This window comes from Mauremys reevesii, linkage group 25 (genome assembly GCF_016161935.1).
Source record: "Mauremys reevesii isolate NIE-2019 linkage group 25, ASM1616193v1, whole genome shotgun sequence".
Classification (NCBI taxonomy): domain Eukaryota; kingdom Metazoa; phylum Chordata; order Testudines; family Geoemydidae; genus Mauremys; species Mauremys reevesii.
In genome coordinates this window covers 998,671-1,010,914 of record NC_052647.1, presented here as the reverse complement: position 1 = coordinate 1,010,914, position 12,244 = coordinate 998,671, and the positions used below count along the sequence as shown (strand labels likewise).

At 49.5% G+C, this 12,244-nt stretch overlaps 1 protein-coding gene across 1 annotated transcript in view; it reads left to right on the top strand.

The window, feature by feature from the left end:
- Window positions 1-5,426, top strand: part of SLC48A1 (solute carrier family 48 member 1) — a 35,703-nt gene extending 30,277 nt beyond the window's left edge. The window contains exon 4 of the mRNA XM_039514679.1: window positions 1,986-5,426. Coding sequence (XP_039370613.1) covers window positions 1,986-2,122 — 137 coding nt within the window. The 3' untranslated portion in view covers window positions 2,123-5,426. The remainder of the gene's footprint in view (window positions 1-1,985) is intronic.
- The last annotated feature ends 6,818 nt before the right edge of the window (window positions 5,427-12,244 follow it).

Below are 12,244 nucleotides of genomic sequence, written 5' to 3'. Positions count from 1 at the left end.
GGGATCAGTTTATCGTGTCTCATCTAGACATGATAAATCGACACCCTTACTCCACCTCGGCAGGAGTAAGCGGAGTCAACGGGGGAGCCACGGTGGTCAACTCGCTGCCGTGAGGACGGCCAGGTAAGTCAAACTAAGATACTTCAACTTCAGCTACACGAATAGCGTAGCTGAAGCTGGCGTATCTTAGTTCGAACCCCGCTAGTGTAACCCAGGCCTGTGCCTGTCAAATCTCCAGCACACCTTGTAAAATTACGGTGCTATAAAATATTTAACAATAAGCCAAAGAGGAAGGGTCAGTATTGTAGGACTAACTTTGTCACCCCCAGGGATTCATTAACACCATATTGGCTGGATGGAACTCACTTTTTAAAAAAGTTCACATTTGTGATATTTATGGATAGACAGCCACCCAAACAATCCCATGTGCCAAGATTGGCAGGGTTCATTGGGATCAGAGCCCCTTAACTTCCCTTCATTTAGATCCAAATGGAGTTCTTCTGCAGAGATTTGAGGATCTCCTTTCATTGTGACAGTTTCTAACATTTCAGTAGACTGTTAATTGTGCTCAATTAGTCAGTTCCCACCACAGCAAGATGTGGGCTTGGGGCAGGGGAGCAGTGAGGGTTACTGTGACTGACAGTGTGGCTTTGGGGCTCCTAGGTGTTACTGCTCTAGAAACACTACTTAATTTGCATGCTTTAGTCTGGACTGTACAGCACTTTCCTGTGGCAGAGATGAAGAGACCATTTGCCTACAGTATAAGACAGCTGAGGATCTAAGTGTGTGTGAAAGCCTTGTGCTGAACCACCTCTGAGAGGCATGGAGCACTGCATTCCTAGGCAATGGCACTTACCATCTCTAGTGCCCCATTTTATGTTAGCTGTTTTCTGATGAATAACCAAAAATGCTTCTTTCCTTTACATCTCCATGAGCTCTGCACAGTATGGGCAGTTGATACATGAGCATATACCAGTAGTGTAAGATCCTTCAAACCATGCAGGTTTTTCAGACTCAATCATGATCATCCCATTTTGCTTTAAGTGACTTGGAATAAGCTTCTAAGCAAGAGTGTTGTAAGGCTCTGTGAGTGAGGCTGGGTCTCCTCTGAAAAACTGGGAGTGTAGAGAAGTAACAGCATTCCTCTCGTTCCTCCAGTTAGCATGCCTCTCTCATGCTGTCCTGCTCTGCAAATGCTTACAACACTCATGCTATCAGCTGTTCCACTTCATGCAGTCCTGTGCTCCCTTCAGTGTCCCTTCCTGCTGCTGGCAGGGAAACATCCTTCTTGCTGTGTGTGTGGGATTCATCTCTTCTCCTAAGAACCCCCAAATTAGCCAAGTTCCTAGAAAACTGTGGTCTTTTCAAATGGAAAATGGACAGTTGGGTGGAAGCATGATCCGTTGTATAACCACAGCTCTACTCTCGGGACCCACTTAGCCATAGTATTGAGCTGGCTGTTGGGTTGGTAGCTGTATGATTGGTGTTTTCCTGCAATTGCTGCTTACACACCTGGAGGATCCCTAATGGGAGGAAGGGAATGGCTTCACAGAGTGAAGAAGGGTCACTGTCACCCTTGGTCAGAATAGCATCATGCATGGAGTGCTGCTTCTTTGGAGATGGCATGAGTGTCCTTTTCATTTGCTTGGAACTGGATTCAGGTTGAGCCTCCAGATCCCACTGCTCTTAAAACTACAGAACCTTAAGCAGAACTGGTACAGTTCAGTGGCACCAGTGCGCACAGCACAGCTCGCAAACCTCTGTTACCCCTGGAGACCCGAGCACAAGTCTCCTGTTGAACAGGAGCTTGGAGAGAGGTTCTTCCTGGGACAATCTTTCACGGTGCTTGGGTTGGTGTTGGTACTGCCTTGAGCAGGGGGTTGGACTAGATGACCTCCTGAGGTCTCTTCCAACCCTAATCTTCTGATTCTGTGTGGAAATCTAAAGGGGGATTTTAAATATAACTGGCTCCTTTTCTTTCCTAGCTGTGACTGACCCCAGCAGCTACTACCTGTCGTGTGTCTGGAGTTTCATCTCCCTGAAATGGGCCTTCCTGCTCAGCTTATACTCACACCGGTACAGGAATGAGTTTGCAGACATCAGCATCCTCAGTGACTTCTGAAGCTTGGACTTAATTCTGTCGGAAGCTGCTAATGTTTGACTGGGCTTTTGGAGCCCTGCACTGGAAGGAGGCTGCGAAGAGGCAGAGAGTAGGAGCCCGCCCAGCTCCTCATGACTTGTCTGTCTGCAGTAGGGGTTTTCCCTAATTGCTTTTATTCAACCACTTAATTTGGCTAATTATGTCGATCTAGTGTTTCTGTTACCCTCTGGGGAGTCCATGTGTCTGGCAATGAGTCAAGAAGTTCCATGCACTCACATGCAGCAGGCCTCAATTTGCTATCTGCATTGCTCTGCTGTTATCATAGACCAGTGACTTTCAAACAGGAAAGTTGCAGATTAGCTTGTGAATGCAGCACCTGGTTAAGAATTGGGCATCTTTCTCTTAGCCAATGACTCACCAGCCTGCTCGTGGGGGTGCCTGGGGTTGCTTAGCGGAGGACCATGCCCTGTGAAGGGAGGTCTTTATTCTCACAGGGTGGTTTGGTGCCTGTTGTTTCCCAGCACTGAGAAGGACAGATCCATCGATACCTCCACGCCAGCCCCCCAAACCTTCAGCATTTCATTGTGCTTCTTCATGTAAACAGTAGGGCTAAGAATAAGGCATGGTGCCGGCTCCACCCTGCTGTTTAGAGCACATGCATCCCCTTGTGCAGGCCAGAAACAAGAAGTCAGCAATGCAGTGTCAGTTGTCTCAAACAGAGGTCACTGGTGGGGGAATCCAGTGCTGGAGAGAATCAGTGCTAGCTGAGCATTGCACTCTGTTACATTGTGCTGCCTGTTAATCCAGGATCATTCTCAAAGGAAACCATTTTATTACAGCACTTAAGAGTGAAGAGATGTAGCAAGTGACATCTGACATATGGGTAGTGGGTGCCCTGGGCAAGGGGCTGGGCTGTTTGAGTCTCAGAAGGGTTGTGAATGTGTGTGATTCATTGTTTTAAAGCAGTCTGTCCCTTAATGGCCGTGAAGCATTTGGAGGGCATTGTGTGTACTTCTGTTCCTGTATTGATTCTTGTTCTGTTCCACTGTAAACCTAATGCTGACCTACCACTATTAGTGCTGAGTGGCTGCAACTTGCATAGGGGGAGAGACGCAAGAGCTCAGCGCATCTGTGTGTCCTGCAAAGGCCAGACCAGCCGTAGATTGCTGGCTGCCGCTCGGTGGAGGTGGCTTTGTCCTGCTGGAGCCTGGTGTAGGGCACATAAGTCACTAGCGGTTTGCCTGGGTTGCTAAAGTTCTACAAACGTATGCTCTTGAGCATAAGATGGGCCCCCACTCACCTACGGCCGGATGAAATTGCTGATGGCAAATGGGTTGCAGGAGCACAGCAGAGGAGGCCAAGTGACGAAGCTGCCCTGGCTCTTCAAGTTTGAAAAATACATCGCAATGTACCCAGTAGGCAGCTTGAGCAGATCTCCATGGCAGTTGTCACCAGCATAATGCACTGAATCAGTGCCCTATGCTAGGTCTGAACTTCACGGGACCTGCTATGGGAGAAGTCACACTGAGTGCTCCTCCCCCTCTGCTCGGGGGAGGCCCTAGCACTGAGATTTTGCAGTGTCAGCTCCTCTCTCAGACACTGATCACTTGGACACTCTGAGTAGGTTTAATGCTCTTTCACCCTTGTGTTTGGTCCTTGTTAATATTCACCCTGGGAAGCTTCACACTGCAGGCTGTTGCTTTCTTTCCTTCAGTGTCTCATGCATACACTTTCCGTTCAGGGCAGCTCTTGGGATGATTTGCTGGAAGTGTCTCATCAGCAAGGGGCAGTTGGCATTTCCTTCTTAATAAATTAAAATAGCAGTTGTGTGTGATTTTTCTTTTGTGCAGGTGGGTGGGGCAGAGGCACTAGGAACTCCAAGGCCTGGCAGATTGAGAGGTGTCAGGGAATTGGGCTGGTGGGACTGGACTGCTCCATTACATGTGCATGGTCACAGGTCCAGTTGTAAAGTCACTTCTGTATATAGACTACTGAAAGTCTCCTGAAACATAGGGGCAAAGAGATCTCCTAGGCAATCCATAGAATGTAAAGCACAGAGGAAACTGCATTGGGTGCAGTGACTAGACAGTAAAGTAGGTGTGCTGGGGCCTTACCCGTTTGTGTTGTCAGGCTTCTGTGTCTTAAAGCAGAGTGGGTTCTTTGTGCTGACGTCTGTGCAGTTGTCCACTGGGGAGTAGCTTGCAGTGTTCAATGTAGTGTCTCTCTCTAGCTGCATTCTCGCACCTTTACCCACCTAACTCAGCAGAAATTTCCAGAAAGTTTTAGTGCCTCCCCATCCACACCCCACGCTGTCCTGTGCTTGGTTTGGAAGATCAGTAGTTTGAGCACATGGCTGGGTTTGTTACTTATTTTTGTTAAAGGGATTTTCAGTCTTTGAGATTCATTAAATATAAACTTCCTTCTGTTTGTGGGGCAGCGACCCTGATGATTGATATCAGCCCCAGAGCAGCTTTCAGGGAAAAGCAAGAAGTGAAGGCTCAGACTGCAGCCAACACCTCCCAGGGCAGCAGATGCTGGTGAGACAGGGCCACTAGAAATCCTCAGAGACCTGCAGGAATCTTCAGTGCTGAGCAGAAACTGCAGCTCTGAAACACCCATTATAGAAATTAATAGGCTCAGAATTACTGAAACACCCCCTAGAGGTGATGTTGGCAGAAGGCAGCGTGTGACCCCTGATGGTGAAATGGGTGTCCCTGCCCTCATGAGCAAATCTGTGACAAGGCAGGAAGGAGGCTGCCTGTGGATTTGAGTGTTTTAAACTGTGGTAGCTTTAATCCCCCACCTAACAGCTCACGTTATCCTGCTCCTGGGAGGGGTCCTGAACAGTAAGAGCTACTGACCTCAAACTCAGAGGTTCATCTTGGCCGTAATGTTACTCTACAGGTGGAACTATGTCTCCATTCGCTTACTAAATTACCTGGTGTAGACTGACTCCCCCAAAAGGTCCACAGCAGCTCACCCTGGAGGATGTGGGGGGCTTTTTTTGAGTGGCAGTAACTTTGCTTACAAACAACCCACTTACTCAACCCCAGTCTTCTCTCCACCGCGTTTGCTCTAGAATTTGTACTCATGTCACAGCTTTTTTAAAAAAATGTGTATGTAAATATATAATATATTTTTACATTGTATTCATGCTTTGTTTGCACGCTCAGTAAGAATTAGGTGATGTAGCAGGAGTGTAATTCATGGGGTGGGATTCACTTCCATGTATCCCAGTGTGTTTCTGACGTTGTATTAACCACACTGTGTAATTTGTATGTGACACCATAGTAAGAGCAGAAATACAGTATTCTTTCTCACCAAACCAGAGCGTCCAGAGTGATTATCTGTCCTGTAGGAGCAAAGCTCTTCCCTGTTGCAACAGCATGTTTGCAGAAATCATTTTTAAAAATGGTTTTTAAATGATTTTTGAACACAGTGGAAACTAGTGTGAATGGGCCTGGGACCAGAAACCGAGAACTCGTTAACCTGCACTCAGCTCCCATCACTCACCGGTCGCAGCAGCATTAACATGCAGACCTGCGTTGTGCACTGTCTTCTGTGAAAACACCAATTCTCCAGGGTGGGTTTGGGTGCACAGCCCAGGGCAGCAAGCCTCCCGGCCTCCCTCAGAACGGTTGCGCTGCTGCTGTAACAGCAACCCCCTCCCTAGGTTTCAGAGCCTGAGCTCCAGCCAGCGGTTCTACTTCAAAGCACTGGCTACACAGCTCCTGTTAGGGCGCTGGCATAAGCCCTGCTAAGCCATGTCTGCCAAGCTGGGCTGGCAGGCTTGCTCCAAAATGCTGTGTGGACATACCCCAGGGATGTGCCAGATGTTTGAGGAGGGTGAGACACAAATTGCGTTTAGCATGGGTGAGGGTAAGCTGCCCCATGTGTGATTCACACCCTCCACCCGTGAGGCTGCATTGCCATGTCTGTTAGTTCAGGGCTGGGCCATTGCTTTTAGGTGTGCATGTTTGGCTGCTACTGTTTCCTCGGCATGTAGCCCAGTCTCTAAAGCCTCAGCAAACAGCACATCAGTTACAGCACTGTGCCCAACAGCAGTAATGCTGCATGCACCCCAGGCTTAACCTGCCCCTCCCCCAAGTGCCCACAGAGCAAAGGTGCAGCATGCCCTGACTCTCATATACCAAGGGGAGGGGATCCCAGCATCAAGGCTCCCTCACCTCAGACCTATTGCCTGCAGCCCCCTTCCATTTAAACTAGAGGAGTTGTAGAGCTTTCATCTCGTTATAACTGCAGCTTTGCATGGGGAAGGGACAATCGTGGTTAAGAAAGTAACAACAGGCTGGGCCAATTTGTTGCTTATGCTGTATTCCACGCTACTGTCACTGCTACCCCTCTATACAGTCTGGCAGTCAGTCTACTGTCTGCAGAATCCAAAGCACAGCAAGCCATTCAGCTCTCTTCACTGAATGTTTAAATCCACCCCATGCTCCCAGAGCCTTTGAGAGGGTGACAAATCCACTGCCACAAAGTGTCCCTCTTTGGAAGGAGACCCACAATAATGCCTCCTGGATGCTCATCTGGGAGCAGTGCAGCCGCTGTTGCTTTCTTAGACAAGGCCTCATGGCAGTAGTGCATGATCTCATAGGAGAGACTATTGCACACACTGCATCACTAGCCCCTGGAACTCTAGGCAGCAGAAAGGCCTCGCGGCAAAGAGCTCAGCAGGATTCCTAAAGGATGAGGCGCTTCTCTGGCTCATGAGACCATCCAGTTATGTTAGACAGGATGAAATGTGTAAGAGAAGCGGTGCTTCAGGCTATTAGCGGAGTGCTGTCTTCCATTGGCTTGGTGCAGTAAGATGGTCTAGTGGGAGGTTACCGCTTCCTGTGCAACACCAAATGCTGACCTCTTGGAGACAGCACTGGACTAAATAGTCCCTGCTCTGATCCTCCCTGGCTTTCTGGGACCTGAAACTGCCCCAAGCCCCTTTTATCCCCTTCTAGGCCCTTTTCCCTCTCATCAGCTTGGCCAGAACCTGCTGTCAGCCTTTTTTAACCCATGTCTGTGGCTCCTGATAGCCTGGGCAGTTCTTGTTTCTAGTTTCCCTTGAGCATCATGACCCTTGCCCTGAGAAGTGCCCGGGGGAAACTGGTGCAGCTTGTGGGCAGCTCCCCGCATCTCTATCCTCCCCAGTTCAATTCATGCACCTCTCAAGTGATCCTTGAAAGCCTGACAGACAGTCCTGGGCTTCCTATAGGGACAGCTCTGTTGATGCGTCTCAATCCTGACCCACAGCTCCCTGCTATCCCAGCGCTGGGCTGCCCCAGTTCTGCTGATATCCCTCAATCTTGACCCTCAACCCCCCTGTGTTCCGCATGCACGCACAGCCCCTCAGTCCCGGCCGGTTGCATAGCCTCCTATCCTAATGCTGACAGTACTTTACAGCTTCACCAGTATTTGTGTTGAATTCCCTTTGCTTGTTCGTGACAGCCCCTTTGGAATTTAGGTTGGGTCAGATTTTCACTTAAAATGGGAATTAACTATCTTTGTTTTAAGGAAAGAATCTTCCCTCAATTTAGAGCAAATAATCTGTGGGTAAAGAGTGAATTTTCTAGGGATTTTCAACTAAATCTATTACTTAGCACATGGATGGGCAACTTTAAGGTAGCAGAGGGGCACAAACTCCACTAAAACCCTTTGGCATGCCATACATGGGCAGGGGGGCAGAGTGGGAATGCAGGGGTGCGTACTCAGCATGAGGAGCCAGGTGAGTCAGTGACAGCAGGTGGAGGTCTTGGGTGTCAGTGATAAGAGGGGATTCGGGACAGTCTGGGTGTCAGAGATGGGGGAGAGAGAGGTTGGTGCTCCATATGGAGAGCAGAGAATACTGGTGTGTCAGGGATGAGCTAGTATTAATGGGGTATTTTAACTTCCCTGCTATCTGTTGAAAGACCATTATAGCAAAGTGTAATATGTCCTGCAAGTTCTTAGCATGTTTAGGGGACAACTTTCTGAATGAGGCAGCAACTAGGGGGTCATCCATTTTGGATCTGGTGTTGACCACCAGGGATGAATTAGTTGAGAACCTGAAGGTGGTCAGGAGCTTGAGAGGAAGTGACCATGATCTGATAGAATTCAAGATCCTAAGGAAAGGAGGACATGAAAACAGCAAAACAAGGACACGTCTTCAGAAAGGCAGCTTTCAACCAACCCAGAGAAATAGTAGGCAAGGTCCCATAGAAAGACCAATTAAGAAAAGGAGTCGAAGGGGGCTTATAGGTAGTTCCTATAAGATGTAATATAGAGGCTCAGCATCAATCTATTCTGACACACAGGGGCAGCTCTAGGCACCAGCAAAGCAAGCACCTGCTTGGGGCAGCCCATTTGCAGGGGCGGCAAGGATCCAGCATGGGAGCTGAGAACCAACAGGGGGCTCTGGGAGCTGTAGTTCCTTGGTTAGTTTCCTGCCTATAGAGCCAGCCCTGGAGCAGGGAAAGAACTACATTTCCCAGCATTCCCTTGGCCACTACCAACTGGAAAGGAAGGAGAGGGACCTCATGCGGCAGCCTGCTGTGAGTGGAGAGTTGGACTGTGAATGGTAGGGAGACCATATTTTAACATTAAAAAACACCACTGGGAGGGAGGGTAGCCCCACCCTGCCACCATCCACTCCCTCTGACTGTCCCCCACAGAGACCCCAACCCATCCAACCCCCCCCGCTCCCTGTCCCCGATCACCCCCTCTGGTGACCCCCTGCCTCTAACTGCCCCCCAGGACCCCACCCCCTATCTAAGTGCCGCTGCTCCTTGTCCCCTGATTGCCCCTTCCCCTAACTGCCCCTTGGGACCCCACCTCCTATCTAAGCCTCCCTTCTCTTTGTCCCCAACTTCCTCTCCTCAGACCCCAGCTGCCCCCTAGGATCCCACCCCTATCTGTCCCCTGCCAAACCCCTGGGATTCCCATGCCTATCCAACCGCTGCCTGTCCCCTGACTGCTCCCCGAACCCCTGACCCATCTAACCCTCTCTTCTCCCTGCCCCTGACTGCCCCCAAACCTCCTCCCCATCCAACCCCCCAACTCCCTGTCCCTTGACTGCCCCCGGACCCCTACCCCTTCTCCAACCCCCCAGCCCCCTTACCGTGCCACTCAGACCAGGCCAGACACGCTGCTGCATACATGCTGCCATGCTCCCCGTGGAGCCCACAGCCCACCCCCACACACACACCCAGCACCTGCCTTCCAGATTTGAACACCTCAAAATTCAGGAGTGCTCAAGCTCAGTTTGGGCCGCTGTTACTTCATTTCTCCCAAATCAAATATACTGATCCTCTGTAACTCGCTGTAGAAAAAGTAGGATAAAATTGAGCAAGAAATGCTTCCCAGTGGTTATTAGGACTGGAATTGTTATTTTCAACAGCCATTGCCTTTTGTTTTGTTTTGTTTAAAAGGAAGACAGTGATATTGCATTGGCAAATTCCCCATAGAAAGAAAGAGTGGAACAAAAGAATAATAAAGACACTCTCAACTTTTCCCCATTTATGTAGGACAGTCTTATAATATGCATCCAGATATCCTCCAATCACACAAGCTGAAAATGGTTCCACTTTACTGCAGCTCTGTAACCATATGGGAACCAATCCTGTCTGCGTTTTGTGCACATCCAAAATTCCTGCTGAATGACCCGCCCTGGGAGTCAGTTACCAGTGACCCAGGGCTGTGGCGGAAGGAGGGTGCAGGTATGTGTGTGTGGAGAGCCCAGGGCTGGGGCGGCAGGAGGTGTGTGGGTGGGGCACTGGTGGGGGGGGAAAGGGGGGAGCCCAGGGCTGGGGTGGCAGGGGGTGGGGGGAGAGCACTGGTCGGGGGGAAAGGGGGACGCCCAGCACTGAGGTGGCAGGGGGTGGGGGTGGGGGGGAGAGCCCAGGGCTGGGGCAGCAGGGGGTGTGGGGGGGAGCCCAGGGCTGGGATGGGGAGCAGCCAAAAATTTTTTTGCTTGGGGCGGTAAAAAACCTAGAGCCGGCCCTTCTGACACAGAGGAAAGAGAAGAAGAGCCACAGGAGGCCAATGTGGCTGCACAAGGATCTTTTTAGCAATCTAAAAACCAAAAGGAAATGGAAAGAGGGGTGTGTCACCAAGTGAAGTATCCATGGAAATAGCACAAGGTGTAGGGACAAAATCAGGAAAGCCAAGGGAAAGAATGAGTTACAGCTGGCAAGGAACGGTAGAGACAACAAGATGGGGTTCTACAAATGCGTCAGGCAAAAAAGAAAGATAACGGTTGTTGTGGTCTGTTGCTCACTGGAGAAGGTGAGCTGGTAACAGAAGATGATAGGAAGGCACAGCTGCTCAATGCCTATTTTGCTTCAGTTTTCTCACAAAACATAGCATGTGACCTGATGACTAGCAAAGTTCCCATAGACGATAAAGGGGAAGGGATGCGGATCAGGATAAGTGAAGAACACATCAGAGATCTTCTGACTAATCTGAATGAATTCAAATCAGTGGGGCCAGATGCTATTCAGCCAAGGGTACTGAAGGAATTAGCTGAAGAAATCTCAGACTACTGCCAATAATATTTGCGAGGACAGGAGAGGTCCCAGAAGATTGGAGAAGGATTATTCGGGAAAAGGAAGAGCCAGGGAACTTCAGACCAGTCAGCCTGACCTCAATACCTGGGAAGCTGCTAGAGGAATGTATAAAACATTCAGTTTGCGAATACCTGGAGGATGAAGGGGTGATCACTAGCAGCCAGCATGGATTTACCAAGAACAAATCACGCCAAACTAGATTGATTTCCTTCTTAACAGGGTAACTGGTTTGGTGGATAGGTGGAATGCGGTGGACAGAATATATGTAGCATAGGTGCCAACTTTTCCCAGTGCCGGTGGGTGCTTATGAAGCCCCACCCCAACTCCACCCTTTCCCCACCCCTGCCCCCATTCCAACCCCTTCCTCAAAGTCCCCACCCTCTTCCTGCCCCTATTGGACCCTGTCTCCAAATCCCTGCCCTGGCCCCACCTCTTCCCCGAGCGCACCATGTTCCCCCTCCTCCCCCATCCCTCCCAGCACTTGCTGCACGAAACAACTGTTTCGCGTCGCAAGCACTGGGAGCTAGGTGGGAAAAGCAGGCACGCGGCGCGCTCAGGGGAGGAGGCGGAGCGGAGGCAGAGGTGAGCTGAGGCAGGGGGACGAGGCAGGGAGCTGCACCCACCAATTTTTCCCTGTGGGTGCTCCAGCCCCAGAGCACCATCGGAGTCGGCGTCTGATATGTAGACTTTAATAAGGGTTTTGACACAGTCTCACTTAACATTCTGATAAGTAAGCTGGAGAAATACAGGCTTGGTGGAACTACCATTAAGTGGATACAGAACTGGTTAAACAACTGCAAACAAAGAGACGCTATTAATGGAATGATGTAAAATTGGAGGGAGGTCTCAAGTGGGGTTCCACTGGGGGCTGTTCTGGGTCCAGTGTTGTTTAACATCTTTATTAATGACCTGGATGTAGGAATAGAGAGCATACTGATGATACAAGGCTAGGGGGGAGGGAAGGTGTGCCAATACTTAGGAGGATAGAGCTAAAATTCAGAGGATCTTGATAAATTGGAGAACAGGGCTATAGACAACAAAATGAAATGTATCAAAGACAAATGTAAGATGCTACACTTAGGGAAGCAAAACCCGATGCACAAATACAGAATGGGGGATAACTGGCTTGGCAGTAGCACTGCTGAGAAGGATCAGGGAGTAGTGGTGGATCACAACCTCAACGTGAATCAGCAATCCAATGCTGTTCGAAAAAAACCAAATGCAATTTTAGGTTTCATTAACAGAGGAATAGCATGCAAGTCATGGGAAGTGAGAGTACCGCTCTATTCAGCACTGGTTAGCCTCAGCTGGAGTACTGTGTCCAGTTTTGTTCACCAATGTATAGAAAGGGTGTAGCGAAATTGGAAAGGATCCAGAGGTGAGCGACAAAGATAATCAAAGGGCTGGGATGCCAGCCATATGAGCAAAGGCTGAAAGAACTGGGTATATTTAGTTTGGAAAAGAGAAATGAGACTGGGGTCTTAGTGGGGTCACTCAATTAGGGTGAACTGCAAAGAATGGGCAGACAATCCCCAAAAAGCTGATGGATATTCCAATACTTAGATTCACCAAACCAGCACAAAACAGC